This window comes from Oenanthe melanoleuca, chromosome 10 (assembly GCF_029582105.1).
Source record: "Oenanthe melanoleuca isolate GR-GAL-2019-014 chromosome 10, OMel1.0, whole genome shotgun sequence".
Lineage (NCBI taxonomy): Eukaryota > Metazoa > Chordata > Aves > Passeriformes > Muscicapidae > Oenanthe > Oenanthe melanoleuca.
In genome coordinates, this window is record NC_079344.1 from 4,041,734 (window position 1) to 4,061,959 (window position 20,226).

The 20,226-nt window shown below is 38.8% G+C and overlaps 1 protein-coding gene across 1 annotated transcript in view; it reads left to right on the top strand.

Annotated features, from left to right (window-relative positions):
- MYO1E (myosin IE) overlaps nt 1-20,226 on the top strand; it is a 74,455-nt gene that overhangs the window by 37,997 nt on the left and 16,232 nt on the right. The window contains 14 exon segments of the mRNA XM_056499832.1: nt 703-790; nt 2,377-2,466; nt 3,256-3,387; nt 4,639-4,773; nt 5,852-5,984; nt 9,360-9,556; nt 10,437-10,517; nt 10,901-10,987; nt 12,241-12,327; nt 13,362-13,529; nt 14,265-14,350; nt 14,927-15,008; nt 15,401-15,507; nt 19,249-19,347. Coding sequence (XP_056355807.1) covers nt 703-790; nt 2,377-2,466; nt 3,256-3,387; nt 4,639-4,773; nt 5,852-5,984; nt 9,360-9,556; nt 10,437-10,517; nt 10,901-10,987; nt 12,241-12,327; nt 13,362-13,529; nt 14,265-14,350; nt 14,927-15,008; nt 15,401-15,507; nt 19,249-19,347 — 1,572 coding nt within the window.

Genomic DNA, 20,226 nt, shown 5'->3' on the forward strand with positions numbered 1-20,226 from the left:
GTTGGATTGTCTGGCATGCCAGTCTTCTTTCCCTCTTGAGAAACTTACTGATTGAAAGAAGGCAGAGCTGCTGATGTTGTAAACACCATTCACCATTGAAGTGAAATATTATAAAGGAAGGAAGGAAGGAATTGTGAGAGCTAGTATGGGATATTAAAACTTCTTGTACCCTGTGTCAAGAGGCATAGGAACAGGAAGGTAGTTCTTCCGTCATTCAGGATGTGATTAATAATGCCTCATTATTTTATTCAGGAACACCTAAAACAAAAAACTACCAAAATGAAGTAGGTATCTAGCATGGCATGCACAGCTCAGATTTTCAAATTAGTTTTTTTGCCAAGACCTGAAATTCCCCTAAATGGGTGGGAATTGAGTCTTTAACACACAAATTCTCTTTTGAGCATCTTGGTTTAAGTAGATGTTTCTCAATATATGTGCTTTTCTGACCTTGGAGTCTCAGAGAGGCCCTGGCATCCATGCTAGATGCTGTATTCTGAGTTCTGTACTCACAAACATATCCAAGTACAATGCTACCACACTGTATCACAGTCTGTATTATCAGGTTACTCAGTCTGAATGTGGTGTATTGAATTAAGGTACCTCACCTTGCTTGGACAAGATGAATTTCAAATTACCCCTGTAATTTATTGTAGAGTTACTTAAAAACTAATTGTGTGCATTTTTGTGTTTCTTTTTCTATAGTGGGGAAAGTGGTGCTGGAAAGACTGTAGCTGCTAAATATATCATGAGTTATGTCTCCAAAATTTCAGGAGGTGGTCCTAAAGTGCAGGTGAGTTGATCCACAGTAATACTGAAGCATAAGTTTAGTCTAGGTTCACTTGGGAGGTGGAATGAATGTTGGGGCAGACACTGGCAGACAAGAGGCTCTTTTGACCTGTGTATCTTGGGGAGGAGCAATCAGAAACATGTGTGCCCTAAAGCAGAGAGCCCTGAGCTGGGCAGCTCTGCTCACCTGCAGAATGCTGCATGGGAGCCATGGCAGGGACAGCCACAGGGCCAGAATCAGCTCTGCTCCAGGTGCTGTAGCCCTTCTGCTGAATTGCATCTGCAGGATGGGTGAGTTTTTGTTTTTAGGGGGTGGGTGTTAAGTGGTAAGAGAACTTTAATTGTTCTAAACCAGATCAAGAACAACAATCAATCCTTTTAGTAGATGTATGGTTTTTTCCTCCTGTATTGGCATTTTATTGAAAACTGACCTGGCTTTTTGAGTTTCTGTTGCTTCCTTTAAATTTCTAGTTTATACATCAAAGAGGCACAGCAAGAAGGTCAATTTGTTTTATGAGGCTACCTAGGCAAAATCAGGGTGTGTGAAAGCTGCCTGAAAGAATAAATAGTTGCATTTGGTAATACTGATGCTGTTGATGTCTGTTCTAAGTGAAATAGCCATAAAAACTCTCTTAATGACATTACAGTGTCATTCCTTCACTGACAGGCACTGGTAGGTAGTGACTGCTTTTACCAGTCCATTCCTGTTGCATGCTTTCTGTAATTTTTGCTCGATTGCAGTCTCTGTGTGTTCTTTCTGAGTAGTTTTGTGCAACATTGACACTGGGACCATTGCAGAGAATAACTCAGTAACCAAGAGTATGATCCAGAGGGAGAGTGCGTTGTGTTATTTTGCAATAAATATAACCATACTTTATAAGTAAATATTTTGTTTGAAAGAGTCCAGCTTTTTGTACAAAATCAAAAAATTACAGAGTAATAGTTAGTAATTACAGAGTTAAGTTGATAAGGTTGGTAGGTTTCCTTGAGCATTTCTTTTGAAATAAAATTCCATCTTCTTTTCACAACCCTACATGCATTGGGTTTTTTCCAAAGCTAATGTCTTTTCCATGTTTTGAGCTCCCAGGACCAGATAAAGAGACAATAGAAACACATTACTTTGCTTTCTAAGACAACTGGATAGCATTATCAGTCCCAAATAATCAGTCATATCCCAAAACAGACTGCTGAAGCACTTGCAGATTCCTAAATTTTATGCTACTCTGTCTTAATTGGTTGTGGTTCCTGATCCCTCCAGAAAATTAAATGCTCACATGTAAATGTGATTTAAAATGAAGATGATGGAAAAAACAGGTTAATTTATCAGCTGTGTTGCTTGGCAGAGCAATGCACAGAACCAGGTTTTAGCCACAGGCATTTTGTTTAATTCTATAGGATTTTCCTTAAAAATAGGAACTAAAAGCTCTGTTCCTTTGATGATCAAGAGAATTTTTCCAGATGCAGGATTTCTTGCCTTTTTATTTTATTATTATATGTCATAGGTTTGGGATTTTGTAAAATAAAATAAATTTAAGAACTTAAAAGTATCTGTTTCTGAATTTGCATTTCTTTTGTTTCCTAAAATTTTAGCATGTTAAAGATATTATTCTACAATCCAACCCTTTACTGGAGGCCTTTGGGAATGCAAAAACTGTACGGAACAACAACTCCAGCAGATTTGTAAGTCCCTCTACCTTCAAGATGACTTTACTCTTCCACCTTCTGTGCTGTTACAGAGACAATATTCAGGGATATAATATGAATTTACTATAGGTGAGGTAAATCTGGGTAAGATATAAAGTGTGTTTTAAACCATGGTAGATGTCAGAAGCTTCTGTTTCATTCTGTATAGGTTGTGCATTTCTTTCTCTATATATACTGGGTACAGCTTTTGAAATACCAAGGCTGCAGCCTTTCCTAATACTATACAGGCAGTAGGCAGGAATTACCTTCAGTCTGTCATTCCAGAAGGGTCAAGATAATCTCTTAAATTACTACTCTCTAAATTGCACACCACAGGTTCCATTTTAAAAAGTTACATGTAGGTTTAAAAAATTAGAGATGTGTACCTTGACTGACGTGAGTGTTAATGCAGTTAATATCTCCCTGAAAGCAAGAGATCATGGCTTTGCTTTGCTTCCAGGCAGAACAGTTTGCTCTTGGTTGTAAATCTGTTGAACTGACTTGCTGTGTAGGTAAGCTTCATGGTTTCCTTGATACTAAGCAAGAGTCTTAGCAGTGAAGAGAAGCCATTGATCTCCTTTCTGTGTTTGCATTAACATGGCCTGTGTTCATGTCGAGCTGTATAAATACAGAAAACGTGGTGGTTCAACAGTCTTAGCTTAGGTTGTACCTTGAGGTAACCATAAAGATGAAATATCCTCTCAACCTTGTTTGGAATACAGTACAAATGCACAATTTTTAATTTGCATTTACTAACCATTTAACAGCTTGAATTATTCATTGCAGGGGAAATACTTTGAAATACAGTTTAGCCCAGGTGGAGAACCAGATGGAGGGAAAATCTCCAACTTCCTGCTGGAAAAATCTCGAGTTGTAATGAGGAATCCTGGAGAGAGGAGTTTTCACATTTTTTACCAGGTCAGAAGTGTCTAAGTCCTTATTGAGTTATGTAGGACCCATTTCTCCTTTTGGTTGAAAAGCTGTTCTCAAACAGTGAGATTTGAGTGCACACTGCAAAAGTAACCTGGTCTCTGCTGAGAAGCTCAACAGCCTGGTGAGACACCATCTGCCACAGACCTGCCTGACTGCCTTTCAGCTCCAGAACAGAATACTGCTGTATTTCAAAACCTTGCATGGAAATTCATCGTGAACTCCATGAAAAGTCAGGGAGAATATAATAGAAAATGTGAACTTTTCAGCTGATTTCTTTTTAAACTGGCCTATATATATATATAGAGAGAGAGAGAGGCCAGTTTATATATAATCTGTATCAGCCTATACTTCCTGTATAGAAAGTATATATATATAAAGAGAAATTTGATTCTCAGTTTATTTTTTGGAGGCATTTATGATAATGCTCTTTTTGAATTGTCCAAGTATCCCCATTTTTTTTTGTTTGAAAAGACTTTGCTGGCCTTCAGTGGTCTTTGATGTGCATGGTCCTCACCTGCTGGAGTGCTGCTGATCAAGCTCTGCAAAGCTAGGGCCAAGGCAGAGCTTTGTAAGTGACTGTAGCCAGCTTCATGTAGTTCAAGTTGGCCATTGCTGGGAGAGAAAGCTGAGTTGGTGCTGGAGTTGCTCCAGGAGCTGTGTGTTCTCCTTTTCTTTGCCCTGTCCTGCTGCTTTTCCTGTGGCCTGGAGAGATTTTTGACACAAGGGTTAGGAGACCATGGGGTTTTGACAGCTCTGTTTTGAGGCTTGTTCCTCCCTGGTGCAGCCATGTCTGTGCCTGATTACATGGCCTTTGCACAGGTCTGAGGAACATGAAGGATGCTTGTCCTCACAGTGAGAGCCACAGAGCCTTCTGAATGTGCTGTCAGCTGTGCCTGCCTTGCAGTGGGTGTGGAATACACATGGCTCCTGAGGATTTAGGGAACACATTGTGGATTGGAAAACCCACTTTGCCTTTTCTTAATGATTTAAAGATAATGGAAGGCATTCAAGGCAGTCACATTTTTAGCTGTTTATTAGTTGTGAAGTTAGAACTAAACCATTTGTGGGACTGGGATTGAGAGCCTGGTCTTCTGGATTAAGCAGGAAGGATACATCCCTGGCACAACACCAGGCTATCTCTCCCAGTAATTTCAGGCTCAGTCACCTGTTTTTGACCTGCTCATCTCTGCTGGAGATTGTTGGGTGATACCTAATTCGGGGGTTTTTATTCTGCAGCTAATTGAAGGGGCCTCTACAGAGCAAAAAAGCAGCCTTGGCATTACCAGCATGGACTACTATTACTATCTGAGTCTTTCTGGGTCCTACAAAGTCGATGACATCAATGACAAATCAGATTTCCAAGAAACACTGGTGAGTTCTTTACCATATGATTTGCATAGTGGTGGGGATATGTTCATTTCACCATTCATTTTTAGCAAAGACATTGATCTATTGATGTGGGAATGAGAAATTATTGTAGATGTAACTTATTCTAGTTGTATTTTGCCCTGAGGAGGAAGTTTTGTAGAAAGGTATTGAGATTTTCAGTTTGTTCTTTTTCAGAAGGGTGCAAATTTAATGAAATTTAACTTGTACAGATAATCTGTAGTATGAAGAATCTGAAAATGCAAACACAGTGAGGAACTTGTATTAGAAGAAAATTATAAAAGAGTGCCCTGCTTTAGCTGATTTCCCAGTGCTGGCTGACCTTCCATGCTTATTTAAAACAGTACAACTTAAAAGCTGGAGAAAGGGAGTGTGAAAGCAGATCAGGGATCTCTATCCAGTGCTCCTGCCAGTTCATTGTGTGACCTGCCAACTGCTGGCATCCTGTTCTTAGGAATTTACTATTTAATGTAGATGTATTTACACATTTATGTATGTAGCACATTTAAAGGCCTAAAAAAATAATTGTTAGTGTTGTGTTGGAGCTTATTTGGTATTTTAGAAAAACCGTTTGTTGGGAAGATATTCTGTAAGTTGTCACATACTCTGAACTCCAAAACCCAGGGGTGCTGGGGATTTTCTAGTAAGTGGCTTTTTAGAGTCATTCTGTACAACTTCACGATTCTTAGTCTTTGGGGGGTAAAACCATTTGACTGTGGAGAAGGAATAAAATCATTGTCTCTCAGGTTTGTTGTTTCCCAGTTTGCAACAAAACTATTTATTTTTTGTGTAACATTTAAAAGCAGGTGTTTATTTTTCCCAGAACTTATTTTGTTAATACGTCTTCCAAAAAGTGTGGATGCTTCTGTATTTAATTAAAAAAATACAGAAATGCTGAAGCAGAACTTCTGGTGCCCTTTGAAACTTCATTGCAGCGTTAACGAAATTTGGTTGCCTTAGGAATCTGAGCAGTGTTGAATAACTCTACTTTTTAACACCAAAATTTTAAAAGGACTTCTAAGACAAGAATCTTTGATAGAAATTTGTTTGTTTTTCTTCCCAGCATGCAATGAGTGTGATTGGGATCTTTGCAGAGGAGCAGGCATTGGTACTGCAGATAGTGGCAGGAATATTGCATTTGGGAAACATCAGCTTCAAAGAAGTTGGCAACTATGCAGGAGTGGAGAGCGAGGAGTGTAAGTACCTCTGGAAACTGTTACAGGAGCAGCAGTGGGCTGCAGCCCAGATGGCAGAAGGTGAACTGCAATTTAGAGCTGCTTATTCAAACAGAGCATCATTTCTTAGAGTGTGAGGCTGCCAAATGAGAGTTTGTGCCAAAACCAGGTGCTGAGGCCCCTCTTTTGTCTTGTAAAAGGCTACTGACTTAACAGGAGTGTGATTTTGAATTTGAGAAATCCTGTTCCAACCCTTAAGAAATAATAGACACGGTAAGAAGGGCTTGAACTCTGCTTCTTTCAGTGCATCAGAACACACACATAAAAACCCCTTGTTTATTCTGTGGTCTGTGTGGCCTCCCTGTCCTGTGAAAGCAGCCTCCAGCTGTGGGTGTCCCAGGCTCAGGACATAGCTAGTGCCCAGGCATCCATACAGGTGTGTGCATGTGCCTTGTAAACAGAGGTTCAGAGCTGAACTGAAACGCAGAATTTGCATTCTGCAGTTACATTTCCTGTCTCAAATTCCTCAGCTGATACCTCATAGTTAGCTACAGCTACTGAGTAACTATTCCTTTACAATTCCCCTTCCCACAGTGCCCTGTCCTTGCATCCCTCAGCACGTGCTCTATTCTCTAGCAGCTGGGCCCACAGCAGCAAGGTGTTGGAATATTAATGGACTTTGAGTTTTAAACATTTTTGTTGTGATTTACACCTTGCATCAGATGTGGATTTATGCTACTTGGATAGTTTAAGGACAGAGTGGATAAGCACAATATACATAACATAATAATGTACCTTATACATACCTGTGGGTTCCCTTAATTCTTGGTTCAGAATGGGTCTTATGGTTAGGAAAATTGCATTTGTTTACTTTTAGATATTTTGTCCATAACTAACTTATCTTGTGCAGTCAGCTTTGCACTCAACTGTATTAGCACTCTCCTGCTATTTGTTTTATGAAATTGGGAAATAAAAATTACTAATTTTTAACCTTCCTAGTCTCTCAAATTAAGAAATTAGGTGAACCCAAAGAAAAACGTTTTGTGGTGTTGGAATCAAAAGGCATATAAATACAAATAAGCTACTGTTCTTCAATTTAAATCAGTGTTAAATTGTTCAATCAAATCAAGGCATTTAAAAGCCATACAAGATGGATACAAAGTGAGTTGCATCAAAATAACAAATGGCAAAGACATTAATTGAAAATAAATCATTAGAAGTGAATGTGTTTCTGTGATGAGCCATGTCCACCATGTTTCTCCTGCTCCCTGGGATACAAGTACATAAACTGTGTATGGATAATACATGTGAAGAAATTAGAAAGTAAATGACTATCAAACTCACACATAAATATACTGATTTTAAAGAAGCCAGAGAAGAAATAGCTATGTCTAGCACAGTTTCTGCATTATGAAGATGAAAGTTGGGCTCATTTTTCTTCTTTGTTAGTCCTCCCCCCAGTTTACTGTTCATTCTAACCAGCTAGATAGTAAAGCATTTATATCCTGCATAGCCATGAAAGATAAAGCACAAGAAGCAACCACTACTCAGTCCTGCTTTGTATAAGCCTGAAATAACAAAAAGTTTAAGAATTTGGTCAATTGTGTTCTTGTTATACAGCTGATTGCAAAAAAACATGCTAAGCCATTCTTTGGGGCACCAAAAACTCTACTCTCTTATTCTGAGTCAGAATCAAATCTATACAGACCCTTCTTGACAGACATTTAGACAAATGGATCTTTAAAACTGCCAAGTGATAACTATCTGCTCTAGTTTTTGATTATATTAATAGATGAAAAAAATTCTTATTTGCTGGAAATCTTTCATGCTACAAATCAAGGCAAATAATAGTACTTCTGTCTTGGAAGGAGAAAAGAATTTAAACCTTCCCTCTTTACACTTGCATTATATTGGAAGGGTTGTTTTTCCCTTCCTGGAATCCCAGGAAGTGAGCCCAGTCTTTTCAGCTTTCCTTCACAGAGTGTATTTAAAATATTCCACTGAATGCTACTGATGACTCTTTGAGGATCATTTTTTCAATTACATGCATATCCTGCTTTATAATAATTTCCAGACTGTAACTTTATGGTCCCTGACTAGGGAAAACAATCAAGCATCTTAAGAATGTGAAGTTGTATCAATGCTGGCCAGCTACTCTTCCCTTACAGTAAATCATTAGCTGGGAAGGGAGAGTTTCTGAGCTCTGCACAGTGATCCTTGCCATTAGACTGTCTTCATAAATTCTTACCAGTAGTGTTGGTTAAGCATTTTTCCTGGCATCTTAACAGTATATGTGAGCATATCTGGTCTATAATTGCCTGCATTCTTTCCCAAGTTAAAGCATATGATGCTTGACCTTTTCATGTGCTCTTCAGCTTGAGTTCTCTGAACTACCAGTGATGTTGCCAGTGACTTGACTTCGTGTCATTCCTGGTACCCAGAGTAAATTTAATCAGTTTGCTGATGATAATAAATCATATTTTAGAAAACTGGTGGTTATTCCAATACTTTTGTAATAATGTACTAAAAGGTTTAGTGAAGTCATGCTGTGACATTACAGATATGTAATTGTGATTATTCTACATCCTCCTCACACCAGTAAAGTAGATCTGAAACCAGTGGAAATGGAGAAAACACTTAGTGGATTGTGTTGTTTAGTGGAGGTACAATACCAACTCCAGGAGTTTTCCTCAGGACCTTTTTCTGTTTGCTCTCAAGATATTTCTGTTTTTCCTCTCCCTAAGGGGTGTGACACCTGCAGTAACATCTGCACCATGTGCTGAGAGTGCAGAGAATACCAGACCCTGGGCTGCTTATGGCACAGATGGATTTTTGTGCTTTGCTTTTAAACAAGGGGAAACAGAATTGACAAAGTACTTACAGAAAAAGGGATTAAAAAATAAAAGACAAGGGAATTAAAAACTTTTTGCAATGTCCTAATTTATAAGAAGAAAGAGAAGATATTAGGAAGCAGATAGCTGACTTCTTATTACATTTTAAGCATTTCATGTTTTTACAAAGAATTTTCAATGGTGTCAGTTTTATTTCATGTGTGAGCTCTACATTTTATTTCCATCTCCTCCAAGAGTGATTTGTTTGAACCACACAGTTCAAAACTATGTCCTGTGGTAGCTTACATGTTTGAAGGACTGAAGGTAACAGAAATAGCTGACTATTTTACTTCAAGGTGATTTATCATAATTGAAATCCATGCAAGTAAAGAGTTGGAAATGTCCTTGAGGAACATAGGGAAATTTTAAAGACATAAATCACTCTTCTTTCCCTTTTTAAGCTGCACACTCAATGAGTTTTATTGTTATTTGAGATAACAGTTATTTTCTTTGTTCTGTATTTAGCCTGTAAGTCATAATCCAGCAAGCCTGATCTTTCTTGCAGTTTTAGCTTTCCCTGCTTTTCTCCTGGGAATTAACCAGGACCGCCTGAAGGAAAAACTGACCAGCAGACAGATGGACAGCAAGTGGGGAGGCAAATCTGAGTCCATTCATGTCACACTAAATGTGGAACAAGCCTGCTACACCAGGGATGCACTGGCCAAGGCCCTTCATTCCCGTGTTTTTGATTACTTGGTGGATGTAAGTTGGATTTGCCTGATTCTACTGAAGTATCAAAACAAGTTCAAGGGCACTAGGAATGTTCCTTGCAGGCCTTTTTTTGCCTGTCATTGCTGTGCCCAAGCCTGCCCAGTGCAGTGGGAGTGCCCATGGATACCAAACACAGGCACTGCCTCTGACACCAGCTGTGCCTGCAGGCTCCTGCCAGAACTGTCCCCTGGGGGATCCTGATCTCCTTCCTCTCAGCACCTGTGCTTCTCTGACTTCCTCCTTCAGAGTAGAGCAGAATTGGTTGTGCTTCCCCTGCTCTCTGATCCCACTTCCCTGTAAAGAGCCCCTTCAGCAGCCACATCTGGCAGTGGATCCAGGGCCACATTCCATTCTCCATGCAGAGTGAGAGCCTGGCTGGGCTGGAGGCTAAGATGCTCCTGGTGCAGCAGGGATCTGCTCCCTGGAGCACAGCAGTGACCCAGAGCTTCCCTCACTACAGCCCTGCCATCCCACTGTGCCTGTGCCAGCACTGACACTGCACAGGAGGGGACACAGACTAAAGTGAAGAGATTCAGTGTACCCTAAGCAAAATTCATCATATGGCAGACCTAAAGCTGCTCTTTTTCTTTGTCCTTTTATTTAACTGAGCCAATTACAGTGGAGAGGGAAGATTTTTATAGATAGTAAATCCAAAGTCTCACTGACCTGAAAAACAGGATAACATACTGTTCATTTCCTAACTGTTTGTAACCCTTTATTAAAAAGTTAAAGCAAAAGAACCTATTCCATATATTTAAATTAAATTCAAATACATTATTTTAAAATAATCTTGATATAAATATTTAAGAATATTGATATATTTTAATTGTATAACTGCACTTTGTTTTGTATTTTGTTTCTGTTTTGTTAGTCTATTAATAAGGCTATGGAGAAGGACCATGAAGAATATAACATTGGTGTCCTTGATATTTATGGCTTTGAAATATTTCAGGTATGACAATGGAATGCTTGGGGTTCAAGCAGATCTGACCTAAGAGAGTTTTTTTGTAATTTAGAGGGGAAAAAATTTAAACCAGAAAAAAATTCACAGATCATATTGCCAGAATAAAAGCAAAAAAATCCCAACCCATCTTTCTGGACATTGTGATCTCACTGGTAATGTCTCACTTAATAAACATGAAGTATTGAAGAAACTTCAAAGAAATGAAGTCATTGATCTTGAAAGAAAGATCTGAGATTCCAGAAAATGTCTATAAAGTCAGCAACCCATCTGTCACTGACAGTGTTTCTTTGAAGCTTATTGCCAGCATAGGAACTAAAAATTATTGTATATAAGGCAGGAGACTAATTTTTACATTGTTTCCTTTTCTGCAGAAAAATGGTTTTGAACAGTTCTGCATCAACTTTGTAAATGAAAAACTGCAGCAGATTTTTATTGAACTGACACTGAAGGCAGAGCAGGTAATCAGGTGTTTTTTACTTTGGAATTTATGATTGAGCTATTCCTTTTTGAACTGGTGGAAAAATTGAGGTTTCATCATTATCTGTTAACAGTAAAATCTACCTTGTTAAGCAAGACAAAGAAAAAGAAAACAACCTTTGTTGTTGGCTGGCCCGAAAACTATAAAGCACATCAGCTGCATTTGTTCTGTGGTGGAGTGGTGCAGGAGCCAGTCCACCCCACAGTGTGCTGATGCAGTCATATGACTGTGCCCAGGCATGCTGCAGAGTCTGACTCATGGGCAGGGATGGGAGCTGCAGCCTGGCTCCATCCCTGGGCTTCCCTTGAGCATGACACACATTTCATTGGGGAAACTTTCCTGAATTTCCTCCATATCTTTTTTTTTAATTAAAAAAATATTTATATATGTGTATATGTGTGTGTAAGAATGAAATAGATCAGAGAAATACAAAAATGCTTGTGAAAGTATCTGCAGTTCTCTGCTCAATCTCACTTTTTTTGTTTCTGCATGGGAGGGCAGACAGGATGCAGCTGAGACAGGAGCCCTGTGTGCAGCATGAGCTCAGGGCTGGCACCAGCTTTGGGACAGAGTTTTCAGGAATGCCCAGACACAATTGCCTTTGTGGGAAAGTAACCAGTCATGGCACTGGGTGCATAAGTGACCTGCAGAGTGTCTACTGATCCCTTAAATGTGCGACTGACTGGGTCAATTTAATCGAATTTTAATATGGATTTTCCCCCAGTCTTTCATTAGGTGTCTTTATGGATGCAGTAATTGCATGCAGAAATAAAAAGCTGCGTCTTCCTTTCATGTACATTTCTAAATGTGTTGTCTGGGGGATCTGATCCTCAATGTGCCTGTCACAATCTTAATTTTTAAAATAGATCAGGATGTGTAGATAATTAGGTGCACTGTCAAGATACTGTAAAAGTAATTTTGTTACTATTTGCAAAGTGCTTTGACAATAAATGTGGTTGAAATCTCCCTGCTGTTGTCAGTAACCGCGGAAGGGCTGTGAATGACGAAGGAATGTGTGGGGAGAACAGAGTAGGATTTCGATTCATCTTTAGGCAGCAGAGAGCTGGATTTAACTATCAGTAGGGTCATTTCTCCCACCTCCACCCAGTCATACATTTGGCAAGTCTTCCTGAACATGAGTAGTGCAGAGTTTGTGTCTGTGGTGTGTTGTAAATCTAGTGCTACATCTACAGTGCAAAGGAATGTTTGCATCTGTTTTCTTTTACTTAACAGGAAGAATATGTGCAAGAAGGAATTAGGTGGACACCTATAGAATACTTTAACAACAAAATAGTGTGTGACCTTATAGAGAACAAAGTGGTAAGTATTTAGAACAAACAGGTGGAGAAAACAACCAGATTTTTTTCTCTTAAACATTTGGGCAACTGCTTTTTCTGTAAAGAAGGTTCATAGGAAAATGCAAATACTGTTGTTCAGTTACTGAGTCATGCTAAGTCTATATATAAATCTTACATAAGATGTCTTATAGGAGCCCAAAGATACGTCATGTAAGATACCATCCAAAAAGAGAACTATAGCATAGCATGATTGACATGTGACTAAAAAACAAACAAAGGGAAAAAAGTTAAGACCTTACTGACATACTGTACATCAGATAATGCTCTTTGTGTCCCTGGGAGATGTAACCCACTTTGGGGAAGCTACAGCTCTGCTTTTCCTTCAAGGTGCTATTGCAAATCAAACAGAAAAAAGTGAAGAGACAGTATTGTAGATAAAAGAAATGTTGTGGTTTTGCTCCACAGACTGTTCTGTAGTCTCAAGTCTTGGGGTGACAGATGTTGAGTTGCCCTTTAGGTCAGCAGTAGAGTGTTTTTCAGATAGTTCTTTATCCTCATGTAGGCCAGAACAGTTTTAAAAGATTGGAGTAACTTGTGCTCAAATGCACTTCAGATTTTGCCCATTTTCTGTCTATGAGGATAACTACGAAGAGAATAAGATTTCCCTCCCAATCTCAATATTTAGCTCTAAGTTTGTGAAGCTGCAGTATGTCCATTTAAATAATTTCCTCAGACATGGGTTTATTTTTTGGTGGAGTTAGGAAAGAAACTTTAAACAAATGTTGAGTGTTTTGATGTTTTTGTTAATGTGTCTTTTTTTCATCAGTGATTACTGTTTCTTCCATCTTTTCCCACTGTCACTGTCATCCCATGAAGCGTCATCTCTCCTTAAACTACTTGTGTATTGGTGTAAAAGTTAATCTCAGTTGGTTGGGGGGAAATCCTTCCTGACTGTGCTCTAGTGTTTTTGTAGCAAAGACTGTTTGGGGGAAACAACTGGGCTCATAATTTTTCCCCCCTCGCCTGAGCTGCTGTTCCTGTTCCCCAACACATTAGAATCCCCCAGGGATTATGAGCATTTTAGATGACGTGTGTGCCACAATGCACGCGGTGGGAGAAGGGGCTGACCAAACCCTGCTCCAGAAACTCCAGATGCAGATTGGGACTCATGAGCATTTCAACAGCTGGAACCAGGGCTTTATCATCCATCATTATGCTGGAAAGGTAATGTGGAATTCTCTGTCATGGATTTATGAGGAAAGAGGACAGTAATGAAAGGAAGGGGAAGCCCTCCAGAGAGCTGGCTTGATTTTACACAGCCAGATTTTCTCAGGGGACAGAGTCCCTTCACAGTGCAGGGAGCTTAGGACAGAAATGCCTTCACAAATGGCCCTTCAGGAGAGAGGAGTCTGGGCCTTGCTGCTCTCAGAACCAGAACTTAAATGTAATAAATGAGACTTCTATTAATTGTAATTTCCTTTGTTTATTACAGTAGTAGTAAATTTAAAGAATTCAGATATAAAAATGATGTTTAGGTGATGATATACCAATAAAACGGGGATATAATATGCAGTTCTGCCTTGTTTGCATTTATTTCTCAGTGTTCATTGTTTTCTGCAGTTAATAACAGTAAAACTTACTGTTTAATAACAGTAAAACTTACTGTCCTTACTTTGAAAAAAATTTTCTCAGAAAAATTCAGTATTAAATTCACTTGTCATGTTCCATTCACTAGTTCCATAATTTTTTTTTTAAATTTGATTTTAAACTGGATTTATATTTAAGGATGAAATTCCTTTGTTGAGAAAAAGTTTAATAATACATGCCAGGATTTAGTTCTCATTGTAGTAACCAAGTTTTACCACACTAACCAAAAAGTACAGAACAGCAACTAATGAGGACAGAATTTAAATTGGGTTCTCAACTTACCACAAACAATCCATTTCCACCTTGGCCCAGGTATCTTATGATATGGATGGATTCTGCGAGAGAAATCGGGATGTTCTTTTCATGGACTTGATTGAACTCATGCAGAGCAGTGATTTGTACGTAAGCAAAACTTGCTTCCAGTTAGGAATGCCGTGGTGGTTTGGAGGGGCACCCAGGGCCTGACTTCTCTGCTTTGCACCTGCTGAGCTCCTTTGTGTGCCAGTGCCAATTACACAGCACTGCACTAGACAATCACTTCATTACTGACCTTCATTGCTGCAAATTGGAGACCGAGGGAGGCACTGCAGTGTCAGAATCAAATGCTGTAATGGCAGCCTTTGTTAGGGCCTCAAGCAAGGCCATCAGTGCTCTGGCATCCTCTCAGAACAGGCACTGTTTTGACAAAGTAACAGTTTTTGGTGATGTATTTTAATTAATCGATGCTTATTTTTTAAGAAGGGTGCATTTCTTCAAATCTTCTAGATGTCTGATGTCATGGCTTTCAATGCTCACTAAAATAGCAACGGGTCTCTGTGAGGAGTAAAGCTCATGGAAAGTACTAATCTTAAAATAGAGTAATAGAAATGGCTGTTTCTATTCTGCTCAACTATCAACTTTTACAGCATATTCCTTGACATGCTTGCATTGAATTGTCTCTCTATGCCAACCCTATTTTATAAATTCTTTCCTAGGCCTTTTATAAAGGCTCTGTTTCCTGAAAATCTTCAAGTGGACAAGAAGGGCCGTCCTACCACTGCAGGCAGCAAAATCAAAGTATGTCTCCTTTTGCAATGTTGGTGTGTGTATATGTGGTTCTGCATTTGTGTATGAATAGCTAAATAAATTTTAAAAAGTATTTTCTTTTTTTACTGTTCTGATACTTTTAAAGATAGATATTAGGAGTATCTTCATGGCAAAGTGATGCATTGTTTCAGCTTTATTAGAATAGTGCTGCCCAGCATCAATATTCATTAAATGTTGTATTCAGATGCATCCTATAGCAGTGAATTTTCAAAATGAGCAATTCATTATTGCATGTGCATAATGAATGAGCCACCTTACACAGCATCTAGCCAATGGAATCATCATCAAATGGCTGATAACTAGAATTCCCTCAGGATTTAGCCTGTTCAGCTCAGATCCTTTTGTTTTCCTTTGTTTTACAGAAACAAGCCAATGACCTTGTTGGCACCCTGATGAAGTGTACACCCCACTACATCCGCTGCATCAAACCCAATGAAACCAAGAAGTCTCGAGACTGGGAGGAGAGCAGGTGTGGATAAGCAGAGTGTGTGAGGAGGAGCAGTGCTAATGGTCAAAAGAAGCCACAAAAACTCATAATTTGTAATTGCATGGCCTATAAACAGAACTATATTGTCTAAACTATCAGAAATGAAATCTGGCATGACCTCTCCTAAACTTTGAAGATAAGTGGTGGTCACTTGGTGTAAATCAGCACTTAGTGTATGCAGCTCTTGGCTTTTCTCCCACCAGTTATGAATAACCAACATTTGCATGAGTAACACTCCTAATATATTAAAGACTCAGTTTTCCATGTAGAATGTGCACACCAAATGTGTCACTTTGAACTTTGGCTTTATGCTTTGAAAATAGCTTCTGTTAAGAAGCTAAAAGCCAATAGAATATCTTTATCTACTTTTATGTGTCAAACCTGCCAAAGTGTGTCTATGACCAGCAATGGAGAAGGTTCCTGTTTTCCTTCTTATGTTTGATTAACTAATTCTTTAAAAACAATTGACTGGAATGTCATATCAGGTGTATATATAGACATGAAATAGATGTCTAAATGATTAGTTTGGTTTATTACATCTGTTTTAAGGCATCTTTAACTACATGGTACTTATAGCATCTTCCTCTTCACTGTAGAGAGGCTGTACTGTTTGCACTTGGCTGGGTGCTCAGTAGGATGTGCAAACCATGTGGGGGCCTGATGTAGGTAGCATTCATGACTATATACCAAGTACTTCTGAGAATGGTAAAATTGCTGATAAAGCAAGTGGTTATTTTTATCACAGTGAAACAGCTTGCAAAGTCTGATAAAAAGGATTCTTGGACAGCCCCAGCAGAATTCCCGTCCTGCCTTTCCAGCAGACCAGCACAGTCACATGCAGATGGAGAGCACTTAGAGAAGCTATTGGGACTGCAGGGCTTGGCAGTAAATGCAGACCCTCTTTAGCTTTTCCACCTTGACAATCCTGCTGTGTTGCACTTAATTTTTTACTGACACGGGGGACCAAAGGAGGAAACTAAGTGATCCTGGGACAAGTATTTATAAAACTTAGAGTTAAAAATTGAGGGGCTTTTAAAATCAATCAATTTGCATATTGGGAAACAGGCCTGTTATTGTAGAAGATGTTGCTAGGAAACCAGTGAAACAAATACAGTTCTAGTCCTGAGAAAAGGGCAGCTTTCAGGAAACCCCTTCAGGAGCAAAACCAGGCAAGATTTCTTCTTGTTTTCCTATAATGAGAATGGTGAGTTACTAGTAGCTGCTGTATTTGCCAAGTGAAATACAAAGGATTGTATATTATCAAGCTCAGACAGAAATGGCAGTGCTGCTTACAATGGTAATCCTTCCTCCCTGTTCAAAAATCCCAACATTATCCCATTTCAATCTGTGATTGCCCATCTATTGTACTAAGACTTCACTGGGGCACTTAGTGGCAGGTCTGGGGAGAAGAAATTTATATGCATGTGACAATTCGAAGTTAAGCTCAATATTGTTGTTTCTCAGTTTTAATGGGAAAAATATTTGAGGGAAATAAACATAATTGAGTTTATGTGATACTTTACTGATAGGTTGATTTTTAAAAATGGTTTATTTTCTTATGTGGTCACATAAAGCTGCATCATACACAGGCTGCCTTAGTCAGTGTAATGGGAGTAGCAATTTGCTTATTAGTAGCAGCTTACTAGACCGTGAAATTGTGACTGGAAAAGGAAAAAACCCTTTCACAAATCTGGTCTTACTTCATGCTTACAGAAGCCATGGAACTCCACCTTTCTGCTGCTGTTGAATACTCAGCACTGAGTATAGGCCCTGTGTAATATCTAAACCTTGTATAATACCTTAGTTAATCCAGAAATTGGGGTGTTCTTGAAATGTGTTTTTGTTCAGGTCCTGGCACAGCCACTTGGACTTGTATGCAAAACTGCTGCATTAGCTGAATTCCCAGACCCTGACCTGCTTGGGGTTGCTGCCTGGAGGGAGATTTTCAGTGTGTCTTTTCTCAGAAAGGAAAGGAAAAAAACAGAAAAATGTCTCAAATTCTCTGGTGCTGGACACTGATACTGGCAGGAGAGTAAGAAAATGGGAGTAGTGCTGTTGCTCCAGTGCATTATTCCAGATGTGAACAGGAGAGAAAGCTATAAACAGGAAAATGTATTTTTGTCCACCAACTTTGTACTGCACTAGAATTCTTGGAGTGGGTACAAAATACACTTTATTCCTTGAACACAGCAAGATTAAAATGTGTAGTAGTCTTTATTTTAAGCTAAAAGAGCAGTATCACTCGTCATTTAGTAAAATACCTCTCAAAAGTGGTCTTCAGAAAGAAGAAATAACTGAAAGGATTTTGTCATTTGTAGCAAGGGATTTCAAAAGATTTTTCCCTTCGTACTATGAGTCATTCGAAAAAAATGTCTCAGCAAAAAAAATCAATGGATAGTACATTTTATATTCAAATTTAGCTTTTCAAAATAGCTGGAGAAATAACATTGAATTAACTAAGAGTTTCAGGATTTGGAAAAATTTTTTGTAAAATCAGAGAAATAGAAAGCAAACCAAAATTAAATGGTTTCTTACAGGCTCACTTTTTAAAAATTATATGTAAACAGATGCACTTTTATATACTGTTTGTTAAACTTGTGGGACTAAAATCTTGACAACTGTTATAGTTCAGAGTGAAAGCTAAAGCTTTTATACTTTGCCCTATAGAAGAACAGCAACAGAGTGAAAAACTGACATTGCTTCTTTCAGCACATGACTTAGATGAGAAAATTAAGGAAATGCAAAGGAAATCAGCAACTGAAATTCTTCAAATTAACAGACGTTTAGTAGTAGATTAGCAGGATATGTAAGAAGAAACATAAAAACATCTATGCCACGGGTCTAGAAGGACAAAAAAATGCAAAAACTGTTTCGTTTTGCTATTTTTCTGCTTTGCATTTCATGGGCACATACTTGTTCCCTGGTTAGAAGCTAATTGGAAGTGCTGGGTATGAGGCAGCTCCGATGGTGTTGGGATAATGATGCTTCAGTTCCCATGTGCAGCAGAGTTCCTCCACAGCCATTAACACTTTCTGTGGGACTGGAACCAGCTCAGCTTTTGTTTGTAATTTAAAATGTGCCATGGATGAGTCATCCATTACTGGCTTCAGCCAGTCTTGTGCCTATCCTCGAATTCTTCCTTTGCAACACAGTAAAATCAAGAGAAATTCTAGCTTTTCATCAGTATGCTGACCTGGCTTTCTTCTTTCTCATTCTTTGTGTAGTTTTTTGTAGAAGTTTTGGCATCAGGGGCTTTTTCCAACCATCAGGTTTGGTCTTTTCTCCATAACAACGAGGAAAAATATGTTACTGTGTTGCTGTTTGAGCTGTGTAAGGCATAGGAAAAACTTACAGTAAGAGAACACAAAACAATTTCCCAATCCCTTTGATACCATCTGTGTAATTGTATGGTTACTTGGCCTTTTATGAATTTTATTGTTACCTAAGAAATTTATACACAAATTATTTTGGAGATGGGAAATTAAACTAGGAAAAAATGCTAAGGTTAACTTGCTACATATATTTCAGTGCTGTAGTCTACCTGCCTGGAATATCTTTCCTACTATGCAGTGTGCAGGGTAATGTACAAAAACAGATTCATTTACCTGAGCATGAATTTTAGCAATCAACAGTTAAACATGATTCAGATGTTTAAGAATGCCTCAATCCACAAGTATGCTGAAATTAAATGGATTTTAAGCCTTGCATTGTTTTTGTCCCCAGGGTAAAGCATCAAGTGGAATACTTGGGTCTGAAAGAAAACATTCGAGTCAGAAGAGCTGGCTATGCCTACAGACGGGTTTTCAAGAAGTTTCTGCAGAGGTAGGTAGCACTCGTTTAGAAGAATTGCTAAAAACAGCAGCAGGGTTGTTTATATGATGAGGAGAAAACCAAGAGGTTGCCAGTTTTGAAACCTTCTCATTTCCCCTGCAGCCATTTCTCCACATGTGCCTTGCTCGGTGATCTTGATTACACAGAGATTTCAAGGTGCTTTAAAGCCTGGCTTTGTGTTATTGAAAGTACTTCATCTTTTCTGTAAACTTACCTAAGGCCTCAGTATTTCTAGTGCTGTGAGAGGGTTCCTCAAAGTCACAAACAGTTCAAGGAACTGCTGCAGTGCTTGAAATCTGAGTGTCCAGCTGCAAGCTCTTGTCTAAAATGTTACTGCTCCAGCTCTCCCAACTCTCCCATGGAAGACAGAAGACAGGTAAAGAAATCCATGCCTGCCAGTGAACCATTGCAGTGTAAAGAGTAATCTCAGCTTACAGTGCTCATTACCCTTCCACTGGTGTTCCAACAGCTGGGAATGGGTACAGCTCAGACCTTTGCAGCTGCTCAGTGAATGAATGAAAGCAAGCCAGAGCTTTGGAAGATCAGTCCTGTTCTTGGTGTCTTAGGACCAGCTGTTAACATGATTAACTACCTCCACTAGCTAATTAAATCCTCTTAAATAAGTGCAGTTTCAAGATTTATACAACATTCAGCTTCTGTTTTTCAGAAACTGGAGACATACAGCTAGTAAGTGCCCAAACAGGCTTTATGTGATAAACAGACTTTTGTTGGAAATAATTGCATTGAACTTGAGAGTATCAAACGAAATCCAAATCTGTTTTTTCAGGGAGTGGAGTATAGTTATTCAGACAGCACAGAACAAAGCCATTAGTAGTACTGCATTATAATACCAAGAATATTCTAATAATG